Here is an 18,463-nt window from a genome sequence, read left to right on the forward strand (position 1 = left end):
TGGGTGACTGCGGCACATCAACATGGCCCCCAGCAACTGTGAGGCCAGCCGTGTGACCGCCGCCGGCCCCAAAATAACCATACCCATCCATGGACTGGAAGGTAGGGTGCATAGCAGTACGATACCCTGAGGCCCTGTCCCTTTAAGGGGCCAGGATATCACCCAAAGAACTATGCAGACTATAACACAGCCCATTCACCAAGCACTCTTCCACTGTAACCCTCATATATTAGGGGCAATTAGCACCAGAGAGAAGCAATCAATGCAGATATTTGAGCTGACTGTCACAGAATGTTCAGTAGTTCCGGGGGGAGATAAACTCGCTCCTAAAAAGGTTCAAGTCCTGACAAACAAAGTGGGGGGACTCCGTCCACCCGACTGTACCCTCAACTTGAGCCCTGCTCCTAAACTCAGGAAGTTTCCAGGTTGTGCCGTGGAGAAATAGGAGAGCGAGGGGAACTGTGCTTCACCAACAGGAGGATAAGAGTTGGAGAGAGAAGGAGAAAAGGGGTGAGAAGAGAGGAGTCATGACAGCATGGGCGAGGAGAAAAGTGGGAGCATAGAGCATACCGACAGAGGAAATGAGGAGGGGGGTAGAGAGGAGAATAAGCATCATGACAGATGAGTGGAGAAGAGTGAGAAAAGAGGAGAAAGGGTGTAACAGCAGAAGAGAGATGGAGGGAAAGAGGAAGAACAGTAGAGTGGGAGTGGAGTAACACCCACCGAGAGATAACCACAGTGTCTGTCTGGAGTAGGGTGAACCCTAAACCTGACCAAGGTGACCATCGGAAGTCTGAAGGAATGTGTATTTGGCAGAGAGTCAAACGGGGGCAGGTGAAGGACAGTGAGGGGGAGAGGAAAGTGAGACGAGGACGTTCCATAGTTACGCACATGTTACACGATATCTAGGAGGAAGTGGGAGTAGGCCGGTGACCGGAAGAGCAGGACACTGAGGGCTGGAAGTGGAGAGAGACCTTGTGGAAAACAGTGAAAATGATAACCTGGCCTTCTGGTTGCTGGTAAAAGACGGGCTTGGATTGAACTTCGTGGGCTTGCCTGCTGGCGATTATCTGACGGGACCTGACAAAACTCGAGGAGGTTTCTCCACCACGTGCAAGCTCCAAAAGACGCTGCAAAGAAAGCGGGAAGTTCAAGAAAGACTCTTCACTTCGAGAACCCAGAGAATGTCCTGAGGGGCAATTGTCAGAGACATTCTAATTTGAGTTTTTTCCTTTTTCCATTTGCCAGCCTTGTAAAAAACTCTTATAAACCATGTTGAAATACACCTCTGATTTTGTGACTTTGTAGGAACCGCTAAACGTTTTGACAGATGGTTTTAAGAAGTGGCATCCACAAAGGCCACCCTAGAACTATTGTAGCGGACAGTTATTTCTGCTGACCCGCGTAAGTATATGAGCCATGGACAGAGCAGAACCACAGCAATTTTTGGGCGGCGACATGGTAAACGCATCCATATTTAGGGAAGTGTCAGTGTAACATTTGATTGGCTGGCATGCATGTGAGAGCCCACAAAGCAGTGCAGTAATGGTGTAAGTCCAGTGACATGCCCTACATTGTCACATGAAGGCATGTTTAGCCGCTAGAGAACTGGAACGAGAGACAGATGGGGCTATGCATATGGTCAGATCTTATTCCCTGTAATGGAAAAATCTGCTAGAGCGGTGTATTGTGCCATGTGGCTCGGACAAACGGTTTTGTACAGGTGTCGAATTGTGTTGAAGAACCTTACCCTCCAAGGTCAGAGGAAGCGCTGTTGGAAAGGTCATTGTTAATGTGACTGACTAAATGTATCCTACTGATGACTCATTCTATATAAGACTCATTGTGTGAAAGCCTATACAAATTCTCAGGTTTCTGTGCTCGGTCCACAAATTTGGGAAGTAGATACTATGTCGGTTTTCCTGATGTAGAGGGGAGAGCTCCCCTGCAGCCTGCACTGATTGTTGATGCGCCTTTTTCTAGACTGGGCATGGAATAATGAGACCGCTAAGCCCCCCCAAAGCAGTGGCTAGGGTCCTATCAGTGACTCCGGTCAACACCACAGAGTATCTAGAGGTATTTTCTTCAAGAAATAAAACCATTGAGCAAATCATCAAGCATTTCGTCCCCTATTTTAGGAGGGTTGAGTTCCCAAAAGCAATACTTACTGACCAGGCATTAGCCATTATGTCAAACTAATGACAGAGCTTAAGAATCTCCACTGTATACATCCCCTCTGCAATTCCATGTATGGGCCACAGGTGGATGGCTTGGTGGAGAGATTCTATCAGACCTTGAAAAGCCTCTTGCAACAGCTGGTTGGGGAAGGTGTCAGAAACTGAAATGTCCTACTGCCCTGGTACCCTGTCTGCTGTGAGAAAAGCCCTCAAGCTTTCACAGGTTATTTGCCCCTTGAGATAGATTATGGAGGAGAGCCCTGTGGTGCCCTTGATATGCTCCAAGATGTGAGTCAAGAGGGCACTGGAAATAAAACCTCTGAGTTTGTCCAGGGTACTGAGGAAAGACTTTGGCTGGAGAGGGATGTGCTACACCAGCACCTGTAGGCCAGTCAGAGGAAAGAGCCAACATTTTGCAACTGCCAGGCCTGTCTGAGGAAGTGCCAAGTTGGCAATCAAGGCATAGTTTTCCTTCCCACTTTGGAGAACAAACTCCTTGCCAAGTAGCATTGCCCTATCGGGTCACAGAGCTGCTCTCCAATCTGAATGATCCCATTGCAACAGGTCGACTGTCAAAAGACTTCACATGTCCACAGTATTAATGGCTGACAGCATCAAAGGACCCTAATGATCCTGAGATGAGGGCCAGCATGTAAGTCAACGTCACACCAGAGGCTACCACTAAACAATGGAAGCTTGTACCAGAGGCAGCTCACCTCTGGGGCTACCTAGAATCTTTCCAGGACATCGTGGAAGAGATACTGGGTTTGTTCAATGAACGGAGACTCCACCAGTCCACATCGACCCTTCCAATTTCCAGCTGTCTGAAGGAAAGTCATACAAGGGGATCTTCAGCAAATGCTGGAGTTGGGTGCCTTTGAGCCTTCCCACATAACCGTTGCTCATACCCACTGTACTCGTGGGCATGCCAGAAGGTCCATACAGGTCTTGTATTGACTTCAGAAAGGTCAACAAAATGTCAGCATTTGATACCTACCTGATGCCCAGAACTGACGAGATGATTAAGGGGATTGGCTCTGCCAAGTACATCTCTACTCTTGACTTAAACAAGGGATATTGGCAAATACCCCTAGCTCCTCAGGACCATGAAAATAACTCCTTCTTGACACCTATGGGGCTACCTATGCCAATTCACTGTGTTACCGTTCGGATTGCAGGCTGTACCAGCCAATTTTGAATGGAGAATGGACTTTCTCTTGCAGCCTCACCAACACTGTACTCGAGCTTATCACTGCAATATTGTTGTATAGATAAGTAGTCTGGAGGACATATGCAGCAGCTCTACCTGATTACACAGAGCCTGGTGAGGAGCGGGTTTAACGCTTACCAGGAAAAGGTCACCTTACTATTACTACAGTGAAGTATCTTGGCTTTACTGTTGGCAGAGGTATGCTGCAGCCACGGGCAGCAAAATAAGAAGCTATGCAAAAGATCCAGCAGCCAAGGAATCAAGGGGGATGGGGAGCCTTACTGTGGTTTGTGGGATAGTACAGACAATTCATCCCTAATTTCTCAACATTAGCAGGACCTCTTACTGATCGACTCAGGGGATCCAAGTTCAGCCGGACCGATTGGACTCATAGTATGGAAGAGGCTTTTGGACTATTGAAGAAATCTCTTTGCCATTCGCCTCTCCTAAAAATACTAGATTTCAAAGAGCTCTTTGTCTTGCAGACAGAAGCCGCTAGAGTGGGACTTGGGACCTTCCTAATGCAAATGCGTATTGCCCTAGAGAAGGCAATTCTTTTGATCAGGAGCAAGCACTTGCTCAGGGAGAAGAAGAATGCACTTATTGTATTCAAATGTCTGCCCATCAAGTTGACTATAGATGCAATTAAGTACTTTTGGACAGGAAGAAAATATCCATGCTCCATGCCCCTCTTAGTTGGTTTACAAGAACTAAGGACGCTAATTCCCGAGTTATGCAGTGGTTTCTCTCTCTTTAACCACAATCGTTTACGGTAACACGGACAGAGCCACCACCAAAACAACCCAAACTACTAGAGCTGCCTTCCCAATATTCACAAAGGGGAGCCCAAATGGGAGGTGGTATGTGATGAAGTTCCCTGCCTAGGGCTGGGCGATATGGACCAAAAGTCACAGCTCAATATTTGTGGGCTATATCTCAATATACAATATACATTTTGATATTGTTTATGTGGGTTAAATGCTTAGTTGTAAGCCGCCAAATACATGTGAGAAGTCACAGAAATGCTAATACAGGGTTCCTCAGCTGTATAAATATTAAAATGTAAATAAAAAAAGTAGAATAAGCTATGTAAATATCAAAATGTAAATACAAACTGTAGTATATGTAATAATGTATATACATATTTATATATCTCGATGTTAACGATATTGTCGAATCCTATTGATATATATATCAATAGGATAAAATATATCGATATATTGCCAATATTGATCTATCGCCCGGCTCTATCCCTTCCTGTCCACTGGTGTGATGGTTGGGAAGGACACAAGGGTCGGCTGCTGCAGCTTTGCGCCATGATGCTGAGCCTTTGGCAGAGTGGGGAGAATGCCCTGACCAGCGGGACCATGCACGGAGTAGGAGGCAGGGGCTCGTCACAGTAAGACGCCTGGTTGTGCTGTCCTTTTAAGGGCAGAGATTTAAGATAAGATAGGTTGGACTACATCTCAAAACCAATCATCGAACATTCTCCCCCTGTGACCCTCATGTAGCATTGGTTAGCAGCAGTGGGGACACAAGGAATGCAGACATTTCTGCCGACTGTCACAGGCCGTTCAGGAAATGTAGATAGAGTGGCGCCCATGCGTGACAAAAGTGTCCAGGGTGTGTAGTGCAAACATGGGAGAGCAAGCAGGCTCGCATAACACATAGCTTCGATCGGGCCGCCTTAGATGTGGGCTGCCCGGGCGCCCGCCCGGGGCGCGCTGCCATTAGCCGCCCACCACGTCAGCTCAGGGGAGTCTTTCAATGTCTCCCCCGAGCTGGTGTGGTGGTAAGGTGCGTGGCAGGCGCCCTATTGAAATGAAATGCGATCCGCTCTCGTGTGTGGAGCGCATTTAATAACAAGAAGCGCACTTGAGGGGGGGTGCACATTTTTGTTTTGCGACCCAGGGCGCTACGGCTGCTAAGGCCGGCCCTGGTTTCGATTGCCCCCACTCTCTGCATGTTTGCTTGGAAAAGAAAAACAAGATGGGGGAAAATGCCTGTATTTGCTCGTACCCGCGTGGGCCCGGGAAAAAGGGGGCGGGAATGAATCAGAATCAGACAACCACTCAGAACACAAGCGTTCCACACACGCACCTCTCTGGCAAGTTAGATCGGGGGAGGTCAGGCCCTTCATCAGGGCAGATCTCTGGTAGAAGGCTGTGGGGGTTTGGAGGACAGGGCTATTTGGTGGAGACTGGAGGAGAGGGAGGACTGGGCGAAAGTAGGTGTCTTTAAGAGTTGGAGAGAGTAGGAGGAAGGTAGAGAGGAGGCGAGGGTTAACAGCAGGGGAGAGGATGAGGGTAAGATGGGAGGAGAGGAAGTTTGATGAGGAGAGGAGGAGGGTGGGAAGAGTGAAGAGTAGGAGAGGACATAATTGTTATTGGCATAGACAATGTTACAAGTTTAGGACTGAACAAGTCTCCTCTCCCAGAAAGAAATTGCTTGAGGGCGTCGTCCACTATTGACAATGAGTTCACTATGAAATTGCATGTACCCAAAAACATTCTTTCTCAAATTGCGTAGTTTGTGATAGATGGAATTAATCTTTTAAAGGAAGAGCCACAATGTGCAACAGATGAAGCTATTTATTTGAGGTAATCCCCGAATAGTAATAACACTAAGGAAGCTCAACTATATGCAAATATCCCTGAGATAAGCCCTGAAAAAGCCCCTACTGGTGTGAAACACGTGTCGGCTGCAAAGCTGCGTTATTATCTTCCACGAGTAAATTATTACGTAATATCACAAATATAGAAAACGATTTTGGAGACTGCTGAAAAGAATTTGACTTTTCAAGAAATGCAGTGATTGCATTTATAACAAAAAGTGCACGTGTGAGTCACTAGATCTACACCCTGACTACTTCCTTTAACCCTTGTTCCTGTTTCCTTCTTTAGTTGCTTTTGTGGGCGTTTTTAAGTGGCCCGCGTTGCAAATGCACAGTTAAACAGCTAATAGAAAAAAATGTGAAAATAAATAAATAACACCGGTTGCTCTGTCTTTCAAGTCTGCAAATGGTTGTCGGTGTTGTGGAGGCGGTGTGCCGTGCTTCGCGTGCGGACAGTCATGGTATCTCTTCCTATTCACTGCTTTTGTATTTTTCTACCTTTTTTTTTCGTTTGGATTTGATGTTATATTTTTATACTTTCCTTTATTCTTTTTTTTTAATATATAATTTTAAATGTAGAATTGTTTTAGAATTGTTTTAGTTTTGTACAAAGTACGGGGTAAGCCTTTGGGGTTAGGGTGCGTTTAAACATATGTATACGTACCGGTGCTTGTCATATGTTGTTGGGTTTTATAAAGCGCCAATGCTGCCCTCTTCCAGGTCTCTTGGCACTTCGGACCAGTAGACCAGTATGAGAATAGGCTCGGTTTGACCTATAGGAGAAGAGAGAAAGCAGCGCAAGATTCCTTTCCCTGGAGGAATGTGAATATTCACAGCAGGGGCTCGAGAAGACGGAGTAGGTCAGATGAGGAAGGCCAGGGAATTTGAGAGGGGCGGGGGGCGCTTCGAGGGGGACGGAGGAGATCGAGAGATTGACTTTTTAATAGCAATCTTGTGAAATGCCAGGATGCGTTTGAGAAAATAGTTTTTCTTGTTATCTTTAAACAAACTGAAACAATTAAACTTGGCCTGAGAAAGGAAGCTAGAAATGCACGTCCTCGGCCCTCTGGGAGTATCTGGGGACGGGGGCCTGCAAGCATGTGGGCTGGCGTCTGGGAGCCTGGGATGAGCTGGGCCACTGGGGATGTCCAGCCACTGTGGGAGAGTCCCGGCGGCGCTTCCTGACGCACCATCCCAGGAGAATGTTCCCAGGCCCCGGGGGGGGGGGGGGGGGGGCGGTGGTGGTGGTGGTGGTGGTGGGGGCTGTGTGTCCACGACCCCACTGTCTCGGCGCACCGGCCTACAGAGATTGGCCAACACCGCCACAGCTCCGTGCCTCTGGTCACTTTATATGAACCTACAGGCCAAGGGAACCGTGCTTTATTGGGCAAGTGTAGCACGTAACCGGCTCACACTTTTTCGGTTACGGTTGCATCACATGGTATCTTGACCGTGGCACTCAGGACCGGTCTTTGCATCAGGCAGTGCAGGCGGCTGCCTGAGGTTCCAGGGTCTACAGGGCGCCAGTCTGACTCCAACAACACCATTGACATCATTATTTTGTTTTTTTAGTTTTATTTAGACAGTTGGCGATTCAAGGTACAATAGAGACAGGGGGTCACCCTTTAGACAGAGGTCTCGTACATTAATATCCGATTGCATCGGTACAGGCGTCCCCACACATACGGAGAGTACATCAGAAGAAACATTCAAAGTGCATGGACAGTGTCATTCACACCTGTCTTCTCTGGCCAGGTAGGAGCAGAGACTGCACCAGATATCATGGGGTCTGGTCACAGGGGAAAGAGAGTTGGCATAGAGATTATCGCTCCATCTTGCACCCATGTCAGTGCTTTCATCCATTCGCCCACAGTGGGGGGGGGGGCACCTATTCTTCCAATGGAGGAGTATTGACCTTTTAGCCAGCATGCAACTAACATTGGCAAAGGCCTGGTCGTCTCTACCCAGAGGCCCAGACCACAAACCAAACAACATGCCCAGAGGGTGTTTCTCTAATGAGGGGCTTGTTATGTCAGATGGAATCTCAATGATTATTGACCAAAACGTTTCCAGTCACGGGCATCCCCAGAACATACGTAGATGATCCGCTTCTGTTTCATTACATCTGGGACAACCATGTAGTGTAGGCGGGGGTAGCATTTTGGATAGTCTGGCGGGGGTATTGTGTAGGCGATGTAGAATCTTAAATTGCATGAATTTAAAGCAAAAGGTGGGAGAGACCAGTCTGGTGTGTGCGCACATGTGTGCCCATTGGGTATCGGAAATGGCAGTTGCCAATTCCTCTGCCCAACACAAGCACGCTTTCTGGGAGGGTGGGGCCATCCCATCCCATTCTATTTTATGTAGTGAGGACACCACGTGGCTACTATCCCCCGAATTGACAATGTAAGCGAGAATCGCCGTTTCTGAAGGTTCCTTGGGGTACGCAGGCCAGTGGGCTGCAATCGCAGCGCGGACCCGATAGTATTGTAAGAGGTCAACCCCACTATCTCTGTGGCCCGGTTTCCAGGTCTCAGGCGTGATGAATGCCCCGTTTGGAAACAGGTCAGCTAATTCTCTGTAACCCAGCACTTCCCAATGGATATGAATCGCCTTATCACGCGTTGGCAGTAGCCCCAGAAAGTTCCAGATTGGGAGCCATTTATAGAAAGTGTGTGTGGCCCCCACCTGGGCAAAGAGCAGCCACCAGGCCCTCAGTGTATAGGCCACCGGGTCCAACGGGGAATCATCCCTATAGCGTTTATCTAGCATGAGGGTCTTGAGGTCGGTGCAACGGGCAGCCAGCGATTCCAGTTTGACATGTGAGGGGGCTCCACTATGTACCAGTATGACGCATATTGTGCCTGGGAGGACATACAGTACAATTCGGTGTGCGGTGCAGAAACTCCCCCCCCCCCCTTATCATATGTGGGAGTCAGTTCGGTCCACTTTTTCTTGACCGCACCAGAGTGCCATAGGAACTGGGCGAAGAGTGAATGTAGTCTGGTGAAGTAGTCTTTACCGGGCCAGATTGGGACGTTGAAGAACACATAGAGCAATTTAGGCAGCATGGGCATGTTCTGGACACAGTCACCCCCAGATATTTTATATGGTCGGCCGACTAGCGAAGAGTGAAGTGGCCCTGGACTACAGGAGTATTGTCTGTGAGCGGAAATACTTCCGACAAGAATTGTCCGATACGAATGATGTCATGCAGTATGGGGTCTAGGTTGAGGTGTGGGTCGCGAGCATACAGAAGTATGTCATCTGCATATAGGGACACTATCTCCGGGCGGCCTATTAGGCAGGGACCGCGGTGTCCATGTCTCTCTCTAATGAAGTCAGCCATGGGCTCAATGGCAAGGGCAAACAGGATGGGGGAGAAGGGACACCCCTGGCGGGTGCCGATAACCCAAAAGAATTTGTCCGGACATGAAGGAGTTTACCATCACCCTGGCCACGGCTGTGTGACCAATGTCATCGTTTTAAGTGCACTTTAACACAGAGATGAACAGCCCTTTTTTGCCATGCTCTCGTGTAGCACAAGCACAGCAATTTATAAATATCAAGTGTTTTATTTCCAAAATAGCAAGTGTAAAATAACCTAAAATAGCTTTTTGTTAATATTAATTTTGTGCAACCAATGTAAACACTATATAGGAATGGGCGTCCGGAACGTAGTATTACACTGTAATACAACATGGTAAGGTTGGGTTGTGGACCGCAGAAGCAACAATCAATGTTTTAGAAGTCCATTATTTACATTTCAGCCTCGCCATCCGTGTTGTCACTGAAATAATGCAACCAACTTGAATATTAGTTAATGCCTGTAGGCTAAAAGTGATACAGCAAGCACATGTGCTTATATATTTTGTGGCTTGCTTCCTGAGCACTATGCAATCTGTCACAAAGGTGGCCCAGGCCAGGCTTCCCCATGTTGCTGGTGTTTGCTAAGAGACTGCTCAGGGCACACATAGAGGCAATGCTTCACCCATCATTGTGTTGCACCTGGTCACACACTGAGGCGCATACAGGCACTGGAGAAGCACCAGGTCAGACACTTGAGAGGGTGGGGATAAGGGAGGCATGGGTAGGGGACAGGTACCAGTTACACTGCCCACCCACCCCTGCCACCCCAACTGCCCACCTCGAGTGAATTAAGCAAAGCCGAGGCAAATAGCCCTGATCAGCTTCAGTGATACAGACCTGACACCTGGAACCTTAAGCAAAACACAAAAAACCCAATGACCCCCTCTCTTTATCTTACAGACATTTCAGACTCCAGCAATCACCCCTCTTCCGTTCATCATGTTTAGTTAGAACACAGCTGTAGAAGGACACAACAGGACAGAGACAATAAACAGTGCTGGTGGCTGCACAGTTAACAAATGCCCGGCAATTACTAATGTAAACATGTTTATTGTTAGCACATGCATTTGCATTGCATACATTTGTAGGCAAGTGAAATCGAATGGGTGTTTGTACTTGCATTTCAGGTGAGTGATGGGAAGGGCAGGGGCAGGAGACCGTTCCTCTCACAGCAGTGCTTAAGTGTGTGGTATCAGACGTGAAGAGAGAGTTAACTGATTGTAACATTGAAGCTGCGCTGGAATATTTGCATTACAATGTGTAAAGAAGTAAGATGCCTCCCACCCATATCGTCTCTGAAGTTAAAACCTCTCCCAACATTTTGAGGGGGCACCAACAATGCTTCCCGCCTGGGGTGCAAACTGGTTTAAGACCGGCCCTGGTGGCACTGGTTTGCAGAAGGGCAGTTGCACGTGTAACCGTGCCTTTGGACAGCATTCCTGCGTCCTTAGAGTTCGGGTGTCCGCCTACCTCACATTCTGGCAGGGTTTGTGTATGCGACAAGGTGGCATTGCCTTGCATATGCCCTTGTGGGATGACCGGTGGACTTGTTGGGGCAGGCACGTCATTTAGGGGTCGCCAGGGTCTCCCCTGCCACCCATGTCGTCTCCCTTGCTAAAACTTTAAAAAGTTTTTAAAAAGTGTCTTTTTTAAAAAAAAAATGTGTTTAATGCAAGTTCCTGGCTGTGGCCAGCGCCATGTGGCTCTTTGCTTCTCGGGTGGCTGGTTGTCTTGTTCCAGCTTCTTCAAAAAATATGAACAGTGGTTCCACAAGTCTAACACTTTCAGCACTGACCCTAAATAAGAAAGAATAGGAATACCATATAATGTGTCTTTCTGGAATTCTATACAATAATTGTTAGACTCATCAAAGGTTTATTTCAGGCACACTTAGAGGGGTGAGTCACTGATTTAGTCTTTTCTGAAACGCCTCAACTCAGCCTTTCATCCTTCTGAGGTCGATAAATGAGTACCAACGCAGGTTGGGTGATATTGTATGTATATTTTTTCTATATATATAAAGCGTAAGTATAAGTTAAAGTACTATATAATAACACATCATTATCATTTGGCCATGGACGTCTGCTTGCATTCACAGTAATTTGGTAATATGGGCCTATACACACTGATCTTAACGATACATATGGCGATCCATTCTTGTATGAAATGTACATAACATTATAGTGATATTGTAACCATGTTTTTCGTAGTGTACTTCGGAACAATGCTATGTGATTCCACTTCCTGTTTTGTCAAGGAGTGAAAGGGTGGGGTCAAATGACATCACTTCCTGTGATGTCATCAAAGGTCAAGGGTCATGTGATGTCACTTCCGCTGCCCCTGGCATTTTGGTGAAATGATGTCCCTGCGTTAGGGATTGTGTCATATGGCTATTTTCAATGCCCAAGCTGTAGGAACTGGGGCGGAGGCTTTTGATGCTACAATGTGTAAGACTTGGGTGGTGATCCAGGTGTTTTTTTTCCATTGCCTATGCATGGGTACAAGGCTGGTTTATGATGGTTTTACAAGGGTAACGGTGGCCTTCTAGTTATGTGAAGGAGCCAGATTCAAAGGTTAGTGTATCACAACGCTCTTGGCTTTTGTGACGCACTTTAGGCTGGCCTCTTCTCACCCGTGTTCATCCTCAGAAGAATACGTGGATCTTTTCGACTCTTGGTCCCTGCGTGGTTCATTTCTCTGCTGTTCCACCTTTTCTCTGCTTGTTGCTTTGCTTCCAGTCCTCTCTTTTTCTTTATCACGCTTTGTCATTCTTCAGTTTGTGAGCTCTCCCCTGTCATTGCCTATTAACCTGGTTTTTCAGACGTCTTGTGGGTCGACATACCGCAGCATCGCTTTCTGCACCCCATCATCACCGCGGCAGCGCCTAGAAATCCCTCCTCTGCTCTATGACTCCACCCGGACATCTCTCCCCCTGCCTAGAACCCCCCCCCCGCGTCTAGTGTTGGGCAATTTACACACACTCGGCATTTGGGTACTTCCACCACATGGCTGCACCAACTTCCAGAAGAAACTGTTTCCTCTGAAGTGTAGAAATTGCTCTCTTTGTCTGCCATAGCCCCTTCTCCAAATTCATCCAAGCCTGAATGCATTGGCGGCATCAAGATTGCCGCCATAACCCTCCTACGGCATACCAAGTGGTGGTCTGTCATACAGGGACCTCTGGAGATTTCCTGGTGGGCTACACCGCATGGTCCTCTTAAGTGTGGGTACCCGGCTTTCTTGACTCCTCGTACCCTCTCTCCCAGTCACCACGCCCCCTTCGTTCCATCTCACCCCACAGGTTCACATCGCTTTGAAGGGAATCATTTGTTGTAGAGCTTCCAGTCATATATTCCTCACATCTTTTATGCCAGTTTTCTGTTCGGTTCCACTGCTTTCTAATCCCTATGTAGAAACACACGTGCTTTGAAATTCGCTATTTTGGCCAGAAAACTCCAAAACTTAACGTAGAGGGGTTTGGCTTGCTCGCTTCATCCACTAGCATACTGCAATATGAAGTCACTCTGAAAAACATTTCCAGGGCCACTTCTTGTTGCACCCCAGGGATCGGGGGTAGAACCTCAGATTTGTGACAATCTGTAGTCCAGAGAGTTCTCCGAAAACTCTCAGTTTTTTTCCAGAGCTGTTCTACTGCGACTACATCTGCTGGCCCCTCATATGTTCCGTGTTTTGTTGACAAGTGGCATGTCTTCTTCTCAAAGTGTTTGTATACAGTACAGTGTTTCATGATATGGCTTAAGTAGTGCTTGCCCTGCATGATGCTATGACAGAGCCGAATGAGTTTGCATTGGAATAATTGCAATTACTAACTACCACAGGGAGGACTACCCCCCCCACTAGTGTGAATCCTTCTTAAAGGCCAACCAGCGTGACAAGGTGGTCGAATCCACGGCTTCATGGAGGCAAAGACAGTACTTTTACTACCCTTCACGGTTGGTTTTCTTGTTGCTTCTATTGGCCTAGTTCAGGCAAATCCCACAGAAAACCACAAAATCAAAGTTACATTCCCTGCTCTCCGGAAAATACTGTTTGGGGACCCTGGAAATAGAGATAGAGATGAGCCATAGTTTGGAGAGAAGTGAGCAGTTACGCGTTATAAATAATCTATCATATTATATCATATCATATGTATAAATAAAAAATGTTGCACTTAGCTGGCTAAACATAGTAATTGGTGTCCTGAAGGTGCCTGCTTTTGATGTCCTCTGGGTGTCTGTGGCCATGTTAGGATCTGGCAAAACAGCAGTTTTCTTATCAGTGTTCTATGGTTCGCTTTATCCGACAGAACATTAATAGCACGTTGATGTTTTGCCAGATCCTAAAATGGCTGCCCCAGGAGGTGACTCCATGCATAAAGTCTTCATCATATTCAGATGTTTATAGCTGCATTGGTCCATCTAACTTACCGTTGTTTACCCATAGGCGGCTGGGGAGTAGAGGGCAGCTGCCCTCAAAGGAGATGGACGCCTCTAGGGTCTGCAGCTCCGTCACCGCCCGTGAGGAAGAAACACGGAAACGAAAGGCATCATGGGAAATCCAAAATGGCACCGAAGGCATTTCATGATGGTAGAAGATTTCCCCAGCATCTACCTATGATGGGGTAAAGGGAGTTGGTGAAAGAAAACACAAACCAAGAAACATGTAAAGGAGGTTTCGTCTAGGGCTTTTCTTTACATTTGTATTAATTTTAAAAAGAGGGTACGCTCTTTGATCAGAAACACTGTAACATTAACATAAAGCAGCTAGTGCAATACTTGAGAAGGGTGCTTTGCAAGGGGCGGCTGAGGTAGAGCGATAGGTAATGATCCAGGCAGTGGAGGGGAGCTAAAATATATAACTGAGGGCAAATGCAGGCAAGAGCACAGACTAACAATATGAACAATTGACTTATCCTTGGCCTCAAGCAAAGGGACCACATCTCTTCATCCCTAAAATCTCTCCACTGGCTCCCGGTGACAGCAAGGATCAAATTCAAGACCCTTTGCAACATCCACAAGGCTTTCTGGGGCCTGGGACCTCAATACATCCAACTCTGTCTCCCTAAATACCTCCCTTCGGTCTTCTAGCTCTGACTCTCTGCAGGGCAGACATTGCTCCAGACAGAGAGTGGTGGTGGATCTGTTTCCTCAGCAGGAGCTCCCCTGTGGAATGTCCTCACTGGGCCTCCCCGTCTTGAGCTGGATCTCTTTAAGTTCCAGAAGCTTCTCAAGACCTTCCTTTTCTCCTCCCCCCCTCTCCCTTGCTAGCTTCCACCTGCTTTGTAGTCTGGCTGCCTGTGTCCCTCATGAGCCTTCTGGGGCCAGGCCTTCCTTTGACCAATCTTCCTCCTCACCCCTTACCAGTACTTGCCCTCGGGCACCCTTCCCCGACTAGCCTACTGAGTCTGGTCCACTCCCCTCCTTCGCACTAGTTACCCTCATCCCTTGTTCCCTTAGCACTTGCCCCCCTGGGCCTCCCTTAGAACTTGCCCAGCCCCTGAGCCACTCTCTCCTCTGCACTTCTCCCTCTTCGCCTCTCCCTGCACTTCCTGTTACTGCATGTGCACGATCGGAATGTCACAAGGCCTTGTACGACAGTTACTGTTTTTCTCCCCCCCCCCGCCCTCCCACCCCTACCCCTGCTTGTCTTGTGCTGCCTGGAAACATATTTTCATGTACATGTGCCATACAAATGCGCAATAAATAAATACAAAATCTGTACAAATGTTCATATCAAACTATGCTGTACAATAAGGCTGAAGAACAACTGTGGGGAGCAGCAGATGAAGTGTCGGGAGAGTGGTGTGTTCAGGAAAAGTTCCCTTCTCAGGAGACCAACTGGATTTTGAGGGCATATTTGAAAGTAGGAATAGTGGTAGTATCGAGGGAAGGACATTACAGTGATATGGTGCGATGGGATATGAAATGACAGGTTATTTATAACGCGCTTAATACCCAGAGGTTTCTAAGCGCGGACCCTGGGATCGAACCTGGGGTGCTCCGTGTCGTCTTGCTTCCAAAGGGAGCACGCTGCTCCTTAGCTATCCTCCCAAGACAAGGTTGTGAGGAAGGGTTGTGAAGCAAGAGGAGGCAGAGGAGGACCGGTGTAGCTCGAGTCAGTCGGGCACAGGTGCACATGGTGTAGACCTAGGTGAGGACTGTTGGGAGATTAAGTGGGACAGCGGGTGGCAGGATATCTGTTTTGAAGTTTGATTAGGCTCATTAGGTGGAAAGGTTACTTTCAGTTGCTAATATTTTCCGTAAACAGCTTCGCTATTTTTCATAATTTTTAGAGAATACATCAGAGAAACCAGCCCAGTCAGGCAGCAGCGGTAGAGGGGTTAAAGGCTCAGTTCGCTTTAGTTGAGGTTTCTCAATAGCCTTTGTGGTGTTTGAAACAAAACAAGGCAACACGTCTACCTAAAGTACCCCTTGCTTAGTTTATGGTAGCGCAGGCCAAACTCAGAAGCCTATTTACAAAAAGTGTTGGGGAGTGCAAAAACAAACGGATCATTTGGAATTGATGGAATGTTTACAGAAGTTAGGGTCTGGTCAAGGGCATTTACAAAAAGAAAACCGTATTTATTTACTAAGTCTGTACACTAAAATTAAAAAGCAATTTCGGTGGAAAGAGATACAAAATGGGGCACTACCTGGAGGTAGCACGAGCCCCTCACAGCATCCCTCCGGGATGTGACCGTGGCCGGATCCAAGGGGTTGGGACACAGGCACTATTTGGGGGTGATCGTTGGGCCATCAGCATAAGTGCTTTGGAGTTCGGGGAGCTTACAGCAACAAAGGGAAAGTGTTACACCCCACTGGGTGCTCTCAATGCTGAGGCAGGGTTCCTGGACTCTGGGCCTGCGGGCAAGGCCTCAGGTACAGCCTGTTGCTCTGGATTTCTCCTTCGGTTTAAGGCTGATCATGGCCAAACTTTCCAAATTCAGTGATGGGAAGACACTGCAGGTCCTATGCAGTGATCAAAGTGAGTGGGAACGGTCGAAAGCGGTGTTCCACTACTTTTATTTTTTTCTGTTTACCATTCCTCTACTTTTTACATCCACATTCACCATTCTATACAGAGGATTTGTCCATTCATGTTCCTGTGCAAGTGTAAAGTTATAAAGGAGCCTTAGTTACAAGTCACTTAGACTATTGGAATGCCCCGGGGCAACACTTCTCACATGTTGCACTATGCTTCCACCTACCCTCTTCTCTGCCAAGACCACAGTTCCACTACTTTTTTCGGTACACTTCTACCACTGGCCCTATGATGCCCAGTTCCCTCGCACTACGTCCTGAACCAGGAATAGGACCCCTTGCCCTTTGTGGGATGCATTTACCCATGCATCCGAGCCCTACCTCAAAACTGTGCAGTACTGACATGAAAACATCATGATGGCCAGAGCTTCCCAGAAAATGCACAGGGAAATGCAGGAAGAATAGGCTGCCACTCATTTTTGCCGATGTTATGGGCACAGAAGGACACTGCCTAAAACCACCATTGGACTACCCACACAGTAGTCTGAAACCATTGGGAATGGCAATGCTGATTGCCAAAAGCAAACCCATGACTGTTGGGAATTCCTTTTCTTAAATCCCAAAAAGGGGTGCAGTACCAGTACTCACCACTATCCAAAAGCCGGCGTTTTAAAACCACCCTGTGTTTCTCTGAAGGCAGGCTCAAAATGCCTATTTTCAAACATTGCAACATGTGCAAAATATTCACTGAACACCAGCAGACATTTGGCAGAATGGAGTTTTGTGTACTTACAAAATCTGGGAAATGAAGAGCCCAAAACAATGCTTATAACAAAACTGCTATGGAGTCAGCAGTTTAAGTTGCACTGGATTTAAAGACACTAAAATCGAAAATGTTTAGATTAAATGAGTGACCTATGTTTGGTGTCACATGCCTTTGTAACTGTTGAAATGTCATAGTTTTGCACTTAGAATCAGCATTCTAGCTGCATGTGTAAAATTGCAAGTTAATTTAAAAAGCAACAAAAAACATGACAGCTGAAAGTCTGGCTTAAGGAACTTGATTTTGCTTGACAGCTACCCCCAACAGGAGTGAAACTTGAACAAATGCATTCCCAGGCTTAGCTGCCTTCTGATGCCCACACCAAAAGGATGTACCATCTATCTGATAATTGAATTACCTGTGCTCTGCAGGAGATTGAACAATGCAACTCCCTTCACCCAGGCAGAGGGTTTATTGAGAGGATCATAAATGGCTTCCTCTTGAACAATGAGCCTTTCAGGACCCAAGCAAATCTTATATTGCAGGGGTCGTAAAAGTGGCTTACTCTTGGCAGAAACTGGGAGGGGGAGAAACTGGAGACAGAAGCTGGCTTGGGGGGAGTGGGAAAACCAGTATTTCCACCATGTGACCTGAAAAGACACACCTCTATAGCCAGAATCTGGTTTTAGAAAAAGATGAATAACTCACAATGTGGACTTGTCAAAATAATTTAATTGATGCCATAATTCTTGTGATTTTTCTGCCCACAGTTTAAGACGTGGTAGGAACCGGTGGTATGTTCAGGGGGGTGTTAGCGGAAAAGTGGATATTACTCTAAATGTGTGCATGTTAAAAATCTGAAACTTCATCAGTTAATGTCCATACTCCCTGCGCACATGTATGTAAAATGGGGTCAATGTCAGAAATTGAAAAATCAGTTAAAAAGTCAATTATCTGCCATTTCTGAATGCAAGCTCTTAGAAACAGCAGAATTGGACAGAGACATGGCTAAATTCAGCCACACCATGTATATGTAATTTCAAGCAACTGTGTAACTGTGAAATATGTCTTTTATTATCAAATATAGAATGTGTGCAATCTGACAGGGGAGTGCCCTCTCTGCAAGCCATAAAATGACATCACTCTTACACAACTTAGCTCCCCCAATCAAGTGAGAAATGGAAGTTTGACCAATTAGAAGCTGAGAGAGAGGTAGGGTCAGTGATGCTACAACACACCCACATTCTAAACACATAAAAGCAGACAGACAGGACAGATAGGGACCTTCAATTCCATCTGCAGCTGGAAGCTCTGCCGGAAAAATCCATACTTACCTCCATCAAACCTCCA

General features: G+C 47.0%; 1 protein-coding gene across 1 annotated transcript in view; it reads right to left on the reverse strand.

Annotated features, from left to right (window-relative positions):
- The window catches only part of CSPG4 (chondroitin sulfate proteoglycan 4), a 372,985-nt gene that overhangs the window by 14,744 nt on the left and 339,778 nt on the right, over positions 1 to 18,463 (reverse strand). The window contains exon 9 of the mRNA XM_069624563.1: positions 13,798 to 13,981. Coding sequence (XP_069480664.1) covers positions 13,798 to 13,981 — 184 coding nt within the window. The remainder of the gene's footprint in view (positions 1 to 13,797; positions 13,982 to 18,463) is intronic.

The sequence above is a fragment of the Ambystoma mexicanum genome, chromosome 11, assembly GCF_040938575.1.
Source record: "Ambystoma mexicanum isolate Mex_15411 chromosome 11, UKY_AmexF1_1, whole genome shotgun sequence".
NCBI lineage: Eukaryota > Metazoa > Chordata > Amphibia > Caudata > Ambystomatidae > Ambystoma > Ambystoma mexicanum.